At 44.0% G+C, this 19,194-nt stretch overlaps 1 protein-coding gene across 1 annotated transcript in view; it reads right to left on the bottom strand.

Annotated features, from left to right (window-relative positions):
• Window positions 1-5,842: 5,842 nt before the first annotated feature.
• The window catches only part of IPO11 (importin 11), a 162,215-nt gene continuing 148,863 nt past the window's right edge, over window positions 5,843-19,194 (bottom strand). The window contains exon 31 of the mRNA XM_036308396.1: window positions 5,843-5,945. Within this exon, the coding sequence (XP_036164289.1) occupies window positions 5,877-5,945 (69 nt within the window). The 3' untranslated portion in view covers window positions 5,843-5,876. The remainder of the gene's footprint in view (window positions 5,946-19,194) is intronic.

The raw sequence follows: 19,194 nt of genomic DNA, 5'->3' as shown, positions 1-19,194 counted from the left end.
TTCCCATGGGGCGGCCGTCGGAAAGGCCAAAGGCTGCTCCATCACCTGGAAGCCTCTTGTCTTAGACGTCATGAGACCAGCGGACTTTGCAATCTGTATTTATTTCAAATCAGTGGCTGTCAACATGCGAAATGCTAAAACTATGTCCTGAAAAGACTGAAGTTATACGGTGTTTCCACCTTCTGCACCCACTTAGTGTCCATTCAAAGGTGAAACTATTATAATTAGTCCGAATGATCTTAACTTTCTCCCATCTTCTTCCAAGTTCAGGAATGCAAAGTCTGTTGAAGGGGAAGTTGCCTCGCTCAAAAAGCTTGGCAGCTAATCATATCCATGAGTTGAGCAAAGCTTGGTGAGGCTCCATGCACTGAAATGTCACTTAGCAAAGCCTTCCTGTGGTGCTGCAGCACGAGTGGCCTCCAAAAGGTAAAACAACTATTGTGTCGAACGCTCTAATAAAAGCCCTTTCTTCTCATTCTAAAGAACTTTCCTGAATTTTTCAATTCAATCAGGAACTGAAGCCCTTTCTAATTGCTTCAGCATTTCTAATTTTTTGAAAATTTTTGTTTTAAATGTTTTTGCATTTGTTTTTAAAAAATATTTCCCCATGACCTTCCAAAGGGCTTTCCCCTAGTAACCTGACCACATGGATGTGGCTACGATGCTTTACAGTTCAAAGCACCTCGGGGGGGGGGAGGGTACCTCATAGGGGGGCTACCTCATAGGGGGCTACCTCATAGAGGGGCTATCTCATAGGGGGCTATCTCATAGGGGGCTACCTCATAGGGGGCTACCTCATAGGGGGCTACCTCATAGGGGGGCTATCTCATAGGGGCTACCTCATAGGGGGCTATCTCATAGGGGGCTACCTCATAGAGGGGCTATCTCATAGGGGGCTATCTCATAAGGGGCTACCTCATAGGGGGCTATCTCATAGGGGGCTATCTCATAGGGGGGCTATCTCATAGGGGGGCTACCTCACAGGGGGCTACCTCACAGGGGGCTACCTCATAGGGGGCTATCTCATAGGACACTCAGAAGGCAGAGACCCTCCCCATTGTCACCAAGTTGCAAGTGCAGAATCTAATTCCGTGAGGGTTGGTGGCCTGGCCCAGCCCAGCCAGCTGCTTATTTTGCTCTAAGGATAACGTTGTAAAATTTCAACCCTCTTCCTCTCCTCTGAGGAAATCCTGGGATGACTTTGCCAGAAAGTCCCAAACTAGCGTTTATTTACACTTATTTCTGGGAGCTACAGGCTGAAAAGGAAGAGCTGTGTTCACAATCAGTTTCCCTTTGAAAACTCAAATAAACTTGATACAAACTGATGACAATAACATGGACTCAAATGGCCAAAGATATTCCTATACTTGTTTTCCAGAGATGAATTGGGTGGGGTGGAGGGGGTGGATAGCATGAGTCAGCAGAACTTGAAATGTTGATGTGGCGGATTGATTGTGCCAGCTCTCAATCCAATCTTCTACTGACTTTCAACTCACATCTCTCCAAGTACTGGGGCCCCTCCTGTCCACTGAGGCTCCACAAAGGCCTTCCCATATCTCAGCAACATCTGCAAAGAACGGCAAGAATCTGCTGTTGCCTCTTTGTGTATACATGTTGCCCTCCTCTTCTGAATATATTTTATAATTTAAGCTTATTTCTAATATGGAACGAAAGGAAGACTCTGTTGCTAATAACATTTTAGGCATTAATAGCAGCTGGAGTGTTTGGAGCGGTCAGGAGAAGGGGCAAAGAAGCTTTTCAGGCTCACGGTTCTCTCCTCCATTCCCATAAAGATGACCAAACCCATTGTCCTAAAGTCACTCAGCTAACAGATTTTTATTGACACTCACGCTATTCAGGGCCTTCTCTGAATAGTATTGTGGTTGGAGAAATATTTTTTTGTTTACTTTTATACATATTTTTTACTTTATTTCCTTGTTTTACTTAAATATATAAATAAGTAAATAATTTCAGAATCTAGTAAGGATTATGCCACAATGAAACTGGGTCATGGGGTGGGACTGATGACAGGAGGCAAGAGAGCAGGACTCTCTGAGGAGCCAAGACCTGGAGGATGAGCTGGAAGGGGCCGCGCAGGCATCTGGAGTGTGGAAGATCTACGTGTGGATTGTGAAAGTAGCCACAGATGTGTCTCCTCCCTCAGGAGGTGGAGTGCATCGCTCTGCCCTTGAATCTGGGTTGGCCATATGCCCTGCGTTTACTAATGGGTGTTAGCAAACCTGGTGCAGGGGCTTGGAAAGTGTATGCACCTGGGGGCTCACTCTCTTGCTTCTCCTGGAAACCCCATGACTGCCAGCATGTAAACACGCCCGGCCAGCCTGCTGGATGCCAAGAGACACTTAGCCAATGGCCCCTGCTTTCCTGCTCAACAGTCTGACAACCACCAGAACCACCAGCCCCCAAACACATGGGCCCAACTGAAACTGGCTGAGCCTACCAGGCCCAGCAGAACCACCCAGGCAATCCACAGACTCGTGAGCTAAATAAGTGGTTGTTGTTTTAAACTGTTACGTTGTAGGGTGATTATTAGACAGTAAACACTCACTAATACATAGGGGAACTGGGTGCACTATATTCACTTGTTACATTTGCGATCTCCCTCAGGGTTCAGCTTGATCCACACCTCCATGTTATTACTGACTTACTCTTGGGAGGCCGTTCCCCATCGGTGGCTCATGTCTCTGTGTGTCTTGCAAGCAGAGGCACTGACTGTCTTAGGTCCAGAATATCTTTGTAAGGACTTCTGTTTAGTGAACAGCCTTGGGCGATGGAGACAGTGGGGCCCTTGGGAGCGCAGGGTAAGCATGCTTACTGCCCACTGTGAAAGAGCCGAGTTCCGTAAGCTCAGAGGTCTTCTTCTGTCACATACCCCACTGCACCCATAGGTGTCACCTGTGAGAATTGGGGCTTGGGGAATGGGTACAAGAAATCGCTGATAACCTGGCCACGGCTGATGCTGTAATAAAATCCTTTCTCCCACTCAGGAGTCTCCCGTCTTCTGCCAGCGTCCATGACACTGTGGCAGGCTAACATGTTACATCGCAAGAGGGCAAAATCACCGACCTTTCACAGTTCTTGGCACCAATTAATCAACACTCCAGCATGTAAAACTATCAGCCACACTCAAGGAGGGGATGCTGCTCAGTGTCTGAAAAGGTCCGCTCCTCTGCAAACTACCCCGGAAAAGGACGCCATGTACCTGTTCCCAGGAACTCCAGGGCAGTGACATCTGTACACAACCTTCTTTGTCCTTTAAAGACCACAGGATACAGGGATGGAGCGCAATCCAGTTTTTAAATCGTTAAAGAAAAAGGGCTAGATACAGCTGTAAGAACACCGAGCTTTAAACGCAGGCCTCTCCACTTTGTGCGCCCCCCACCACCTATCCTCCCTGCTGCAGCACTGAGCAGAAAGGAAGCTGGCCTCGGCCCTGAGCGGTCCATGACAAAGGCACAGAGACTCCCACATCAGTGAAGCCGGAGAGCTCTACGTCTTTAGCATAACCATAGTTCTTGCTGCACTAACTACATATGCAGAACTTTTCAGGTGTCCCCACATTTTCACACTGAATTCAAAAACTCCATTTTCATGGCAAGAGAGATGTCTTCCTTTCGGCATTTCCACCAGAAGCTGTCCCTCAGGTTAGTCAGATAAGCCATTGGTCTTAGACTAGAACGTGGGGAGGAGAAGGCGGACACAGGAAAGGGACTGAGGCTCAGAAGAAACACGTAAGAAAGGCTGCTGAGATGCTCTAGAGAGGGACAGGGCCTTAGCCAGAGCCCCTCAGCCGAGCTTCCAGAAAACACCCTTGTCCTCTAACTTTGGGTAAATGTTTCTGGGCCAAAAGATCTTTTTCCCACAAGTCTCAGATTCTGCAGGACATGACCTATCCTCATACTATACGTCAGCCATAGGCCCTCACTCCTCCAAGTATAGGCAGATGGTGGTTTTCAACCCTGATTGCACGATAGAAACACCTAGAAAGCATTATAGTTTTTAAATGTAGAATTCCATAGGCCCACTGCAGGCCAATTAAGTTAGCATCTCAGGGGGAGCTAGGAATAAAAACCTTGCTAGAGAATAATATAAAGGTACCCCTTTGGGCATATAAATATCAAATCAAACGGATTTGTTCCAAAATCCATTCCTTTTTACAGGGAGGATTAAGGAGAGTTTCGAGATATTTACTTATTTAGCCAGAATTGGAGATCAGAACTCATTCATTTGCCCATTTATTCAATCCATATTTGCTGATCACCTGGTAAATATCAAGCACTACCCTCAAGGAGTCGCAATTCACAGGGGAAAACCGACAAGAGAATCAGTGATTTTAACGCCTGAGTGGGAAAATACAGAATGCTTCCAGAGCACTGTGGAGGGGCACCCACCCCTCACTTGGGGAGCACTTGTCTTTCTTCTGCCAGCTTCAGTCCTTGGCCTTCTCATCTCAGCCCTGCATCCCAATCACGATGCACTGGTGACTGTGGGGTCCAGGTTCTCAGGGGACCTGCGTCATTTGCAATCATTTATCAAAGCCAGATGGTGCTTTTAGTAAATCTTGTGAGCACCTGATTGGCTTTTTCCTCTCTGATTTAAAACAGATTTCCAGAAGGAACAGGAAAAAACAACTGACATTCCTAAACCCCAAGGTTACACGGAAACTCGGAAGTGACACATTCTGAGTGGGTTTCAAGCTGGAGAACAGGCTGACGAATGGCCCCTGGCACCATGTACATGGGGAAGCCAGTTCCATAGCAGAACCTTCCATGGAAAAATGCCTGCTCCGAGCAGAGCTGCCAAGAAGCTCATGCAAACTCAGAGCTGGGAAAACAAGACCAGCTCAGACCTCGCCCTACAAACATGTGTTACTTGTTCTTAGGAGAGGGTAATGGTCTTCAGCCACATTATGAAGGAGTATACTTTGCCTTTTTTATTTTGCACGTGCTATCAAGCATCCTTGCAAAAGACAGATGTCTTTTCTGGAAATGCTGAATCCTATAGCGCCCTTTTTTATTTTCTGGGATACACACAGCCATGTGAGCCCTTAGTCCTGCCGCTGTGATAGGGGAGGAACACTGGGCTTGAGGATCAGCGCCCAGGCTCGCTGGCCCATGATTTTAGGGAAGTCATTTCACCTCTGGATACCTCTGCCGCTGCTCTGTAAACAGAGAATGAATAAAACAATGCAGGTAAAGCCTTCAGTTCAGGATCTGGCACACAGTGGGCCTTCAGGAAGAGGAGCTATCAGTATTCCCACAAAACCCAAGCCCACACTTTGGAAGGAGATGTCGTATGCAACATAGAGTTTCTGGCTTCCTGCAGCAATGTCCTACATGTTTCTCCTCGTCTCATAAATAACAAAGGAAAACCTGGCATTTAATAAACAGTATCTCCCAGATCGGCCTGTGTAGCTGAGACGGAACAGGGATGGGACAATATCAGGAAACGGACACACCAAACCCAGCTCTCCAGCTCTCTCACGCAATGCCAAGTGTAAAATGTCTGTAATATCCTGTGGCTGCGGATCTATTTAGATACTTCAACAGTATCACTTTTAGGACAAGTTTTCTGAAAACTCTGGTAGATAAATGGAGAAAAATGTGATTTCCTTTCAAGTTAAACAATATTCTTTTTTATTTCAAAACCTTTTTCTAGAGTCAGGCCCACCAGTGGGAACTGAGGGAACTGAGCAGGAGGTGGTGGGAGGAGGTGAAATGATGAGGCTGAGTGTTCTTTAAGAAGCATCAAAGTTAGAGAGGAGTCTGAATTGGGGGACATCTAGGTACCTGAGTCTTCTGGGCTCAGGACAAGCCAGGAGAGCTGCCCCCAAATGCAGGAGTTTTAAATGACGCATGTTAGATGAGCCCTGGTAGACCTTTGTGGGTTATCACCGCCTTCTGTAAGTCAGGCATTGAGAATAGGTCCTGTGGGGTTTGGAATAAGAGGAAAGGGCAGATAAACAAGATCAAGTGCCCTTCAGGGTGGGCCATCCCAGGACACATGTCCCAAGAGTAAAATCCTTCCCAACCCTGAGGAGCCATCCCTGGTCCCACCAGGCTCAGAGTTTCCCTACCACTCCCAGTCCTTGGAGGTCATTCCTTCCCAGAGCTCAGAGGGAGGGATTCAGCAAATACTTCTTATAAATGTATGAACACTGGAACAATAGATCTCATAAAAATAGAATTTGGTAAAGCATCTGTTTACCTGGTTTGTTCAATCTAGGCAACAGAACCTTTTTGAAAAATAAGCTTTCCTTTTCTGATTATAATAGCAATACATGCTCATTTTAGATAGTTTAAGTGCTATAGAAAAATATAAAAAGAAGAAATATCTACAGTAGAACCCCCGCTGTTAACCTTCTAGTACATATCTGCTGATCTCTTTTATTTTATTTTGTTTATGATCTTTTTTCTATGCATCTTTGTTTTTGTGTTGTTTTCTTAAATTAATTTCAGAGAGGAAGGGAGAGGGAGAGACAGAAACATCGATAAGAGAGAATAATTGATTGGCTGCCTCCTGCACACTGGAGATTGAGCCCACAACGCAGGCGTGTGCCCTTGGCTGGAATCAAACTCGGAATCCTATAGTCCACAGGCTGACATTCTATCCACTGAGCCAAACCAGCTAGGGCTGCATATTTATATTTTTACCATAAAACTGGGATGTTCTTCAATAGGCTGTTTTTTCCCTTCACAATAGAGAATCAGCTATAATGGCTATATGGAATTATATATGGGTAGCAGAATAAAAATTAAGATATATTTACATTATTTACATATATATATTATTTCTGGGTGATCAGATTATTAGTGTCAATGCTTCTTTTCCCTTTTCTTTATTTTCCAATGTTTCAATAATGAACATCATTACCTTTATAATCAGAAACAAAGACAAAGTACACACACACACACACACACACACACACACACGCACGCACGAAGTACCCATAAGTCCCTCTGAGGTTGGACACTGTCTGAATGGAGCATACGGCTGGCCTCATCTCTAGAGGTCAATGCACAGTAGGCAGGCACAGCTAAGCAGCAAGAAATACAGATTATAATGTCTGTGCTCAACAGCTTCAAAAATGTGCTTGGCTGATTCCAGATGTTTTCAAAATCCGAACTGCATTTAGAAACCTTGGTGGAGTACCAAAGGGAACAAAACAGATGGAGTGGCAGTCCTACTGAGTATTGCTTGTTTTAGTTTCATTTCACTTAAAAGAAACTTTTACTAACTCAGTATTTACCCAGACTACTTTTTCACTTTACTACTTATACTAAAGGCCTGGTGCATGAATTCATGCACGGGTGGGGTCCCTTGGCCCGGCTGGTGATCAAAGATGATCATGGCCAATCGGAGCCAGCCTGCTGGGGGCAGGGACCATGGGAGGTTGGCTGTGGGAGCGCACTGACCACCAGGGGTCAGCTCCTGCATTGAGCATGTGCCCCTGGTGGTCAGTGCATCATCATAGTGACCAGTTGATTGGTCATTCGGTTGACTGGTTGTAATGGTCGCTTAGGTTTTTATATATATGATAGTAAGCAGGAATGGTATCTTTTTGTCCTTGAAGGACAGGCGACTTTCCTCTCAGGTCTGTAAAAGGGAATCTGGGGGACACTAAGCTGGCACCAGGCACACACACTGTCCTCCCATTTAGCTATCCCCAAACCTGCTCTCTGTCCCTCCACCATGGAGCTGCCTGTGTGTGTGCTGTCCTGTTTTAGAGTTAAAGTATAGTTGCCACACAATATTATATAAGTTTCAGGTGTACAACATAGTGATTTGACATTTAGATATCTTACAAAGTTCTCACTACACTAAGTCTACTAATCATCTGCCATCATGCAAAGCTACCATGCAATTTGCTATATTCCCCCGCACCCTTTTCACCATCACTCTACCCATCTCCCCTCTCGTAACCATCAGTTTGTTGTTTCCGAGTCTGTTTTTGTTTTGTTTGTTCATTTGTTTTGATTTTTTTTTAATCCACATATAAGTGAAATCATGTGGTATTTGTCTCTGTTTGACTTATTTCACTTGGAATAATACCCTCTAAGTCCATCTGTGTTGTTGCAAATGGAGGATTTCATCTTTTTTACTGCTGAGTAATATTCCATTGAATATATGTACCACATCTTTTTTATTCATTCGATGGACACCTAGGTTGCTTCCATATCTTGGCTATTATGCATGATGCTGCAATGAACACAGGAGTGCAGATATCTTTTAGAATTAGTGATTTGGATTTGTTCAGATAAATATCTAGAAGTGGGATTACTGCATCATATCATTGTTCTATTTTTAGCTTTCTGAGAAATCTCCATACTGTTTTCTACAGTGGCTGTACCAATTTGCAGTTCCACCAACAGAGCACAAGAGTTCCCTTTTCTCCACAACATCACCAACACTTGTTATTTGTTGGCTTTTTTATAACAGACATTCTGACTGGTGTTTTTAAGGAACTCTCATGAATCAAAATGCCAGAACAATGTCATACCACCACCAACACAAGAGTAAGAACCAACATTTATCAGCTGACTGCTATGTGCCAGGCTATGCTCTAAACACTTTCCATAATAGCTCATTTAATCTTCATAAGAACCTTACAAGGGAAATAGTAACGCCATCATATTTATAGTAACAGAGGAAATACAAAGGCATAGAGAAGTAAAGCAACTTTGCCAGAACCACGTAGCCAGGACCTGGTGCAGCTAGAGTCTGAATACAAGAAGTCACAAAGGAGAAATAAGATCAAGAACAAAATGCAAGGATGCAGCCAGGAACACGGCGCTGTCCTTGGCGGAAAGGAAGGTTGGCCAACACTAGATAAGCAGCACAGGAAGTACGATTCCACTGGGGAGCGAATCAGTCAAAATAGACAAGAGGGTATGAACTTAAAAAAAGGGGGGGCGGGGAGGAAGTCAAGCAAAGGCCACTAGATCCCACTGAGAGACAGACAGGTAGGTAAAGTGACACAGACGTGCATGAAGTGACTTGGCCGGGGAGACAGAGTTGAATCAGTCCAAGGAGCCATTCTGTGGTGAAAAGGGCGTTGGAGAGGAAGGGAGGTGACCATGAGAAGACTGGATGTACAAGATGGGAAAAGACAGAGAAATCAACAACAGAGAGATGAGATTGTGAGCCAAGAGGAAGGAATAAGGGGGCACATATATCTCCACTCTGGAAAAGCAGGAGGCAAAGAAGCAGGAAGCAACTAATCTATGAGGAAATTGCATCGTTTCCTCTTCACTGTTATTTTAACCTTGCGTGATGTCTTTCTCAGCTACCCTGCCAAACAAATTGAGAAAGATGAACTCCTCCCTCAGGGCTTAACTCTCTGTAGGGTGAAATGGCCACATGCCAGCCACCACTGTCCATGTGCACTTAGTGAGGTTGGACGGTTGGTTTCTGCATGTCCTCTGTGTTTTTAGGGATCCTTACCAAGAAAGAGGTGTGATTTCAGGTGAGTAGGTGTCATTTGAAAAGGGGATTCTCCTCTTGCAGAATTAATGTGGATGTGAAATAAGGTCACATATGTAAAGGACATGTGTTCAGGGTTTGGCACTTAGTATGTGTTCAATGAATGATGGTCAAGAGGAGGAAGGTGTCTGTCTCTCCTACTCAGAAATAGTCAATGGTGTGCCACTGTCGACAGGGCATAAGTCCAGCCCTCCATGAGCTAACCCCCTACTTATATTATAACCTTAGTCATAGAGTTGATTCGCTATATTTATATCTTGGCAGCTTTACTCCAACACAGAAATGTCACAACATCTCTGTAAGAGGGTTTAAGAGTTGAATGACATGGATCCCCTCAGCATGGATCATAGAAGCTTATCCACCACCTAACTCTTTCAGGTCCAGGTGGGTGAAGTGAGGGAACCTCATCAGCTGCATCCTGAAACATGAGTCAAGTTTGGATGACATAAGATGACAGTGCTGGGTCCTTGGAGAACAGCTTTCGGTTCTGACAATGCCAGAACAGGAGAGAGACATTCATGAATTCAAGATCAAAGGAAGCAGCAAAAGCAAATGTCAGGTTTCAATAAAGCTGGGATACTCTGTTTCAAAAACAGATGACCACAGGTGGTCAAGCTTAAAAATAAGCAAACAGCAGTATGTACCGGGCCCACCTGGAAAAACCTGAAAAGGAATCCTAGAGCATTAAGAGGGAAACCACTATAGATGTTGTTTTCCAGTGTAACTGAGACTAAAAGTTACGTGGGTCTATGTTCCAGACAACACATCTCATTTTTACCAACCACTCTATTGGTCAACACAAGGCGGCTACTTTATTTTATTTGTGTTTTATGTTGTTGTTTTTGCCCTTCTCCCAGTCTGCTCCCTGGCAATCAGTCCGCAGCCTTCTGATTCTATTCCTAGCTCTGTATGTAGGCATGTGGCTCAGGCCTGCCTGACCACAGAACATCACGTTGTGTGGCCACAGCGACTGGCTCAGAGTTGGGTCTGCAGCCCAGTAAGAAGCAATGAGATGCAATAAGCGCTATGTTGGCGCAGCAGAGGAAAAGGCACTGCTTATTTCTGCTGAAATTTCCATAAGTGAGATGACATATACCTGGAGCTGAGCCATCACTATGGAAAACAGAGCCAGGAAATTGGATCCTCTCCACACCAGTTAAGCCCTTGGGTCAGAGTGCACCTAAAGCCAATCTCTCCCAACCAAGTCAAGTGAACCAATGAATTCCTACTTTTCTTTTTTTTTTTTTTTTAATATATTTTATTGATTTTTTACAGAGAGGAAGGGAGAGAGATAGTTAGAAACATCGATGAGAGAGAAACATCGATCAGCTGCCTCCTGCACATCTCCCACTTGGGATGTGCCCGCAACCCAGGTACATGCCCTTGACCAGAATCGAACCTGGGACCCTTCAGTCCGCAGGCTGACGCTCTATCCACTGAGCCAAACCGGTTTCGGCAACTTTTCTTAAGCCAGGTTGAATTGGGTGGCATCCTCATGAATGAGAGTTATAACTAATGGAGAAACAGAAGCTGAAATAAACTTATCTCTGCCAGAGAGGTGGGGTGGCCCCTGGGTCGGCAGACACAGTCTGAGTCCCTGCACCCGCCCCGCATGGGAGAAACATAACTCAAAGGCTGCACCTCTCAGGAGGGAGAGCTGGTGTGGACTCCCACCGACCCCAACAGCTCTTGGCTCAGACTTGCTGGGAAAACAGCCACCCTCCCTTGGATTCAGAGAGAGCTCAGGCAGTTTTCAACGCAGCTCAATGGACTGCCGTTGCTGTTGTTTTCTGGGGCCAAATCAAGAATGAAGCCCTAGCCGATTTGGCTCAGTGGATAGAGTGTGTCGGCCTGCAGACTGAAGGGTCCTGGGTTCAATTTCGGTCAACAGCACATGCCCAGGTTGCGGGCTCGATCCCCAGTAGGGGACACGCAGGAAGCAACTGATCAATGATTGTCTCTCATCATTGATGTTTCAATCTCTTTCTCCCTCTCCTTTCCTCTCTGAAATCAATAAAAATATATTTTTTTTAAAAAAAGAATGAAGCATGAATTTAGTGCAGCTGTAAGCAACCCGAATTCCATGATCATTTTAAATGGAACAAAATGGTGATGTGGCTTTTGTTTATTGCCATTTATTTTGCATCCTCCTCAGGCTCAGTGAAACACGGTCCTTCTGTGCAACCGCAGCGCCTTGGGATAGTGCCAGGCATCTAATGTGGCTCCTGGTCCCTAAAAAGTAAGACTGAAAAAGAATATGGAAACCAACGGCCATCTGCAAGATGTGGCGATGAATTACTTAGACTTCCAAGCAACCATTTTGAGGCAAGGTTAGTAAATGAGCCTGGAACATTGGGCTCCCTTGCTGGGAGTGTGATGACTCCTTAGGGGCTGTGCTCACCATCCACTCAGACTCCCCATCCACTCAGGTCGGCCCACCTGCCTGCAGATTTAGCCTCAAATCGAGGCGAAACTCATCCCATACTTTGTGAGTACATTCAAACTAGGTTTTATTTTTAGAGCCACGATTCTACCCACAGAGCTGGGGCTTATAGCTCTTAGACATGTTATCAACAGGATGATGTGAACAGAGAAATATCAGTGAGGGTTTTTAAACCCTCTGTTACAGGTTGAATTGTGTCCCCACAGAAGAGAATTGTTGAAATTCTAACCCACAGTACCTTGAAATATGACCTTATTTGGAAATGGGGTCATTGCAGATGTAATCATTTAAATGACTGGTTTCCTCCTAACAGGAAGGAGGCACAGGGGGTGCTGAGATTGTGATGCACCCACAAACCTAGGACCCCGAAGGAGTGCAGCAAACCCCCTACAGTAGAACAGGCTTCAGAAGGACCAACCCTGCTGGCACCTCAGTTTGGGACTTCTGGCCTCCAACCTGTTTTAAGCCCCCCAGTGTGTGTGGTGCTTTGTTATGGCAGCCCCCGCACCATTTCTCAGGGTGTTGTTACAACTCCTATTCCTCGCTTTACAGAATACATACATTTCTGAAACGGTGAATGAATATAGATCAATGATTAGCACGTAACTTGAACACTGGAGATGTGGTCCCAGAGAGTGATTTTGACTACAAGATGTTCCATAAGCCACGTCACAGAAATCTTGCCCAAACACTATTCATGAACACAGTTGAGTTTAGCATAAGGGGCATTTCCTAGTTCAGTTTCAGGAAGAAGTTCACAAATGGCATTACACACACCATGGGCCCAGGAGACAGCTCAGCAGTGGCAGCGACAGTCCAGTGAGGACCCACTTACTTGTAGAGCACCTGCTCTGTGCCAGGCACCTGGCCAGGCCCTTTAAAGACATATTTTTCAAGACAAGTATTCCTCTCTTTTGTAAAACAAAAGTAACAGCAAACCTTTGCTTTGGCTGTGACCTCCCACAGAGGGCAGGAGAGGAATGACTAAAGGTCTCTTCCACAGTCCCACACGGACCCTCCTCTTCACTGAAACCGCTCCTCCTTCCGAAGCAGTAACCTCAGCTTCTCCATGTCTCACCACGGCCACCTGCCAGGCTTGCTACATTGCTTATCAACCACCGTTCTAATGGCATCAGCCCTGCAATCCATCCCGCCTTCTGTTCACCCCTTCCTTGGCCTGCCAATCTCTCTGCTTCCAGATGTTCTTAGGAGAATGACAAAAACTTAACTTGGCCAACAAGTGCCTACTAGAGGCCTGCCGCTTCCCTGTCCTTCCCAGTTGATGAGTCTCTCTCGACACTGATGTTTCTCTCTCTCTTCCTTTCCCTTCCTCTCTGAAAAAAAAATAATAATAATAATAATAATTTTCTTAAAAAAAGAATGTTTAAAAGGCACGAGGAAATGCTTAAATATAACACTCAGTGAAGAAAATTAAATACAGCAGAATTTAACCGATTACCTCTTATTATTGGCAATTTATATTCCCTTCCCTCTTCCTCATTGTATATTTTAACTGTTTACCATGAATGTGTTGCTTTTATAATGAGGAAAAATGTTATTAAAAAGCAATTGACCATGTAATTTGCTTAAAAGGTTTTACTTGTTTTATCAGTTTTCAATTGCTATTTCTAAATTATTTCAAAAACAAAATTGCTAGTCTTGTGAGGAATTTTTCTCGTCCTTCAGGTTATTTAGATAGTGGAAGGCCAAGTACATTGGACTGTTTCAGCACCAACATATAAAAGGCTTGGAAGTCTACACTCCAGTTTTTACAGGAGTAACAACAGGACAAATGGAAAATCAATGACTGTCCTTGAACTCACCAGAGAATTGGGTTTGCAGGGCGAACTGTCCCCCGAAATGTGGAGAAACAGGCAAATCCAGAGTCACAGCCCAGACCCGCTCACCGGGAGCAGGAGTGCTGCGCTGCGGAGCCAGCACCATCTCCGCTGGGCCCAGACCTTGCTGCTGTGAGCCTTACCTCCAGGAGCTCCACCAGTTTCTCCTGGTGAAGACTCCCTGTGGCTCTGGCAGGTGGAGGCAAGAGTGATGTTTGTGGAATATGCCCAGAGCTTCTCCATAACAGAGGCTTGCTTACTCTCGAGGGGGATGACTTTACCAGAGGCTGGTCCTGAAGCCATAGAATGGAATAACTCTCACCTCAGCCCCTTCTCGCCTTCCTGTCCCACCTCAGAGGGATGAGGAAGCTATTCAAGGTCATAGGCCAGAGACTCAAGCCAGTGCACTAAGAGACTTGAGATTTAATCATGATTAGAGAACACTCCCTTCCCACACACTTTACCACCACCAGGGCCACAGTGTGAAAGTGGATTGCCCCAGAAAGAGCTATAAGACGCTCTTTGAGACTTAGGGAAGGCCAACGTCAAGAGAGGAAACAAACACAGAGCCCAGAAGAATTTGAAAGCTCTTGCACCAATCCCAGCTATAGCAAACATTAAGCACACACAGCCTAAATCCTAACCAGATGAACATAAATGCTCACACGGAAGACTATCTCGGTTCCTATTACCCAATATAGTATCCCAATGTTAAGCAAAAAAATTATAAGGCATGCTAAAAAACAAGCAAAACATACAGGTCAAGATCTGTAATCAAATAAATCAGAGAAGACTTCAAACAAATAAACCAAGACTCATGTATGGTAGATGCTAGAATTTTCAGGTAGGAAATTTAAAATAACTATAATTAATATGTCAAGGGCTCTAATGGAAAAAGCAGGCCATATGCAAGAACAGATGGGTGAATATTCTAAGAAAGAATGCTAAAAATAAAAAACGCTGTAACAGAAATAAACCCAGAACATGACACCTATGTTTATACATATTCAACTTCTGGAAAACCAAACACAAAGAGAAATATCTTGAAAAGAAGTCAGAGCAGTGAGGGAAAATCATTTTGCCTATAAAGGAATAAGGATAAGAATAGTAATGGGCTTCTCTTCAGAAATCATGAAAGCAAAAAGACAATGAAGTGAGAGATTTAAGATGTTGAAAGAAAAAACACCCAACAAGAATTCTATATCCAGCAAAAGTATCCTTCAAAAGTGAAGGATAAAGACTTTCTCAGACAAGCAAAAAGTGAGGGAATTCATTACCAGAGACCTGCCCTGCAAAGAAATATTAAGAGGAAAATTATATCGGTCAGAAATTTGGATCTACATAAAATAAAGAATAAGTGTTGGAGAATAAATGAAGGTAAAATAAAATCTTTTACCTTTTTAAAAGCCTTAGTCCAGGGGTGGGCAAACTTTTTGACTCGAGGGCCACAATGGGTTCTTAAACTGGACTGGAGGGCCGGAACAAAAGCATGGATGGAGTGTTTGTGTGAACTAATATAATTTCAAAGTAAACATCATTACATAAAAGGGTACAGTCTTTTTTTTTTTTTTTTAGTTTTATTCATTTCAAATGGGCTGTAGTTTGCCCACGGCTGCCTTAGTCGATCTAAAAAGTAACTGTTTAAAGTAACAGTAACAGTGTATTGGATAACTATAGCATATGGATAAGTGAAATGAGTGATAGTAACATCATAAGGGATGAAGCGGGACTGGGGAATATTGTTAAAAAGTACCTTTGCTACACATAAAGAGGTGCTATTTTTAAGGTGGACTTACACTAGTTTAAAATGTATATTGTAAATCTAGGTAACCATTAACATTTAAAATAAACCAATAAAGCCCTAACCGGTTTGGCTCAGTGGATAGAGCGTTGGACTGCGGACTCAAGGGTCCCAGGTTCGATTCCAGTCAAGGGCATGTACCTTGGTTGCGGGCATATCCCCAGTAGGGAGTGTGCAGGAGGCAGCTGATCCATGTTTCTCTCTCATCGATGTTTCTAACTCTATCCCTCTCCCTTCCTCTCTGTAAAAAATCAATAAAATATATTTAAAAAATAAAATAAAATAAACCAATACAATTGAAAGTACACTGGAGGCACCAGGGATCCAAGGCCTGCCTCCTCATTGGTGAAATGGTATGGTTAGATTAGATCACCACTCTCTGATCCCCTTCCTGCTCTGAACTTATATGACTAAAAAATATAAAATAAATTAAATAGCCTATTTTCTTCCTTTAAGAAAAATCTACAAGAAGTGATATCTACAAGAGCCTTCTGAAAAGTATAGACTTTTAAAATAACCAATTCTCTGATCTATTACTTCAGTAAGTTTAGGTTTCCATATTTCCATACTAGGCTGCCTTTAGCAGGTTTATCTAGTAAGTATAATAAAATATTGGGTTCAGCATTTCTCGATGCATTGTGCTATAGCAAAGCACGATAAGGCTGAAAAGAAAAGGCCTTGCACAATATTGATCTCACTGCCAGAGGCAGCACAAGACATGTGCCTTTCAACCCAAGAAAGAAATAAACTGAGCTGCCTTCCTGGCCTAAATGGAGCTCATAATCAGTTTGTGATTACCTCCAGAACTGTCAATAGACTTTCCTGCGCTGGCTCGCCGTCAATACACTTCTGAGCTCAGTGTGCACATTTATGAGCTACGACTTTCCTGTCAATCACAAAGTTTTGCTCTTCTACATTACTGCTCAAGTTGCACTGTTCGTTAACAAAGAAAAGGCCACTTTGGAGTTAGCCTCGAGAGCACTGTGGAAATGACCTGCCCCTTCTGAAATGAGATACTGATCTTGCCTGGGGTAAAGCTACTGAGAAAATACTCAGTCTCCTCGCCAGACTCGGCTGCTCTAACCCTTTGCAATAAAAATCCCCAACAAGCAGAATTCTACTCATAAAGCCAATTTCCAACTTTCAAACCATCTGCCTAGGGGCAGACATAAATGCTTTAAGCCTCACTGGACTCATACCTACCTGTCCCAGCAAAATCAATGTTTCACTCAGAAGGAAAAAAGGGCCGGATGACCAGACATCGATACATTCCTCCCTGAATTGGACAGTTCTTCAAAGCACAGTTGGCTAAACAAATTTCAACAGGCCCAAATGAGTTGGGTGCAGGCATCAGCTGGAACAAGGAGCAAATGGTGCTTGTTAAAGATCTGGGGCTAATAGGGCACTCTCTACTTGTTAGAGTAAGAAAGAAGTCAAGAAAAAATGTAGTCAATGACTCTCCATTTTGAATTTTATCCAAGTGCTTCAGACAATAAGGAGTCCCTCGGGACAGTTCAACTGCCCAGAAGTAAAAACAGAGAGACTCAGACCAATACCTATAGTCCTTTCCAGGGCACTAGGAGCTTCCCCCTCCCTTCCCCCCCTCCTCCCACCTCAGGGCTCTAACACTCACCTTCAGACAGCAGCAGGGGCTGTGGGAAAGTTCCGGCTCTGTAGCCCACGGACTGGTCTGCACCCTTCATGGACATCAGGTTCTGTATAATTTGGATGCATTTGGGACAGAAGGTAGTCTCTTAAAGAGAGAAAGGTGACTTTAAACTGCTGTTCCTGATGTCACAGGCCAATGGAGGTACCAAGACCGAAGTTTCACATTTAAGGAAACGATTATTTTCTGCTCTCTCCTCGTTTTGCCAGCTGATACGTACTGCTTCTCACCATAACCATGCTAGAATTCCACGCTCTAGAGTCAGGCCTGTCTGCCTTTTAAGCTCAGCCCAAATACGATCAAATACTTACAAATCCAAAATGGGTGTTTTGGTAATGAAACGAGAAAGGCAGTGCTTGCCTCCACTTCTTTTAGTGGTGAGTTCAAGTTTCACAAAGATAAACATACCTCTTAAACACAGAGGGTGTGGGGAGAGAGGGAGGGAGTGGGAGAGAAGTTGATGGCTCTTGGCTAAGAGCTGTGCCATAACAATAACGGAGTTTCTGAGACTTAAGATTGATGAAACCATGCCAAGTTCAATACATTTTTTTTCCATTGCTCAAAGGTTTAAAAAAAATAAAATGGCCCTAGCTGGTTAGGCTCATTGGATAGAGCATTGGCCTGCAAACTGAAGGGTCCCGGGTTCGATTCTGATTAAGGGCACATACCTCAGTTACAAGCTCGATCCCCAGCCCTGGTTGGAGTGCGTCCAGGAGACAACCAATTGATGTGTCTCTTCTCACATCCATATTTCTCTCTCCCTGTCTCTCACCCTCCTTTCCATTCTCTCTAAAAAAATCAATGGAAAAATACCCTCGGGTGAGGATTAACAACAAAAAATAAGCAATACTGGAAACTTCTAGGACTTTAAGCTTCTCTTTGACAACTTATCCTTATAATGATGCTACACGTAAACCATGTAGCACCACCAACAGAGAGACAGCCGGCATTGCATGCTTGCTATGTGATGCCATAGCAAGTACACATGACCAACGGAGTCCTGTTGCCAAAAAATATCAACCTGAATCCAATCACGAGGAAACAATAGAACACTGCACGATAATGGACATTCTGTAAGACAACTGTTTTGGATTTTTCAAAAAAGGCAATGAAAAAGACACAGAAAAAAGGACTAGTCTAGATTCAAAACTAAACAGCTAAATTCAATGTATCAATGTCAATGAATTCTGGATCTTGAAACAACCAAGCATCATAGAAGAGACATGTGTAGGGCTTTGGGGGAATTGGAATTCAAACTGTTTATTAGATACTAGAGGCCTGGTGCACAAATATGTGCACATTGAAAATAAATTAATTAGAAGAAATATTTTAATATCGCTATTCGCCCTTTCTCTATAAGTGTCAACCAAATCCACAATCGACAATGACAGATCGAAACACACACATGCGATTGGCGCCAGTGAGAGCTTTACATGTATCGTGCATACGCGAGTCAACTTAGCCTTTTATATTATAGAATAGACTTGCTTAATTGGACCTGCTTTCTGATTTAGCTAAACATTTTCCAGCCCAGTGAAGCACCCCAACCTCTTTCAGCAGCACAGCAGTAAATATCAACACAAAGCAGATTATTGTAGATCACGCAAGGAGGACAAAGGGTAAAATATTTAATTGCAGCAGTGTTTGACTATATTCTGCACAGTAAGAAAACCTGAAGTCATTTTCAAGGTCCACCATTTCTTACTTCTTTTAAGTTGGGTCAAGTTTCTAAGCTTTCTGGCTAATAGGATTCCACCGAGTCTCCTATCTACCTACTCCAGGACATCTGTGAGGATCAATTGAGATGAGGCACGGGAAAATGCTTCATAGACATTTGGTTAAAGTATAAAATGTTTGCACCTGGCTATAGAGCAAGTCATGTTCCTGGGCTGAAGAAACTCTAAGGAGGCTAGCTGCTAGGGAGAGGAAGCTGGGCGTTGCTATG

Source organism: Myotis myotis, unplaced genomic scaffold (assembly GCF_014108235.1).
Source record: "Myotis myotis isolate mMyoMyo1 unplaced genomic scaffold, mMyoMyo1.p scaffold_m19_p_5, whole genome shotgun sequence".
NCBI lineage: Eukaryota > Metazoa > Chordata > Mammalia > Chiroptera > Vespertilionidae > Myotis > Myotis myotis.
Note: the sequence above shows the minus strand (reverse complement) of the source record. Positions and strands in the feature narration are given on the sequence as shown.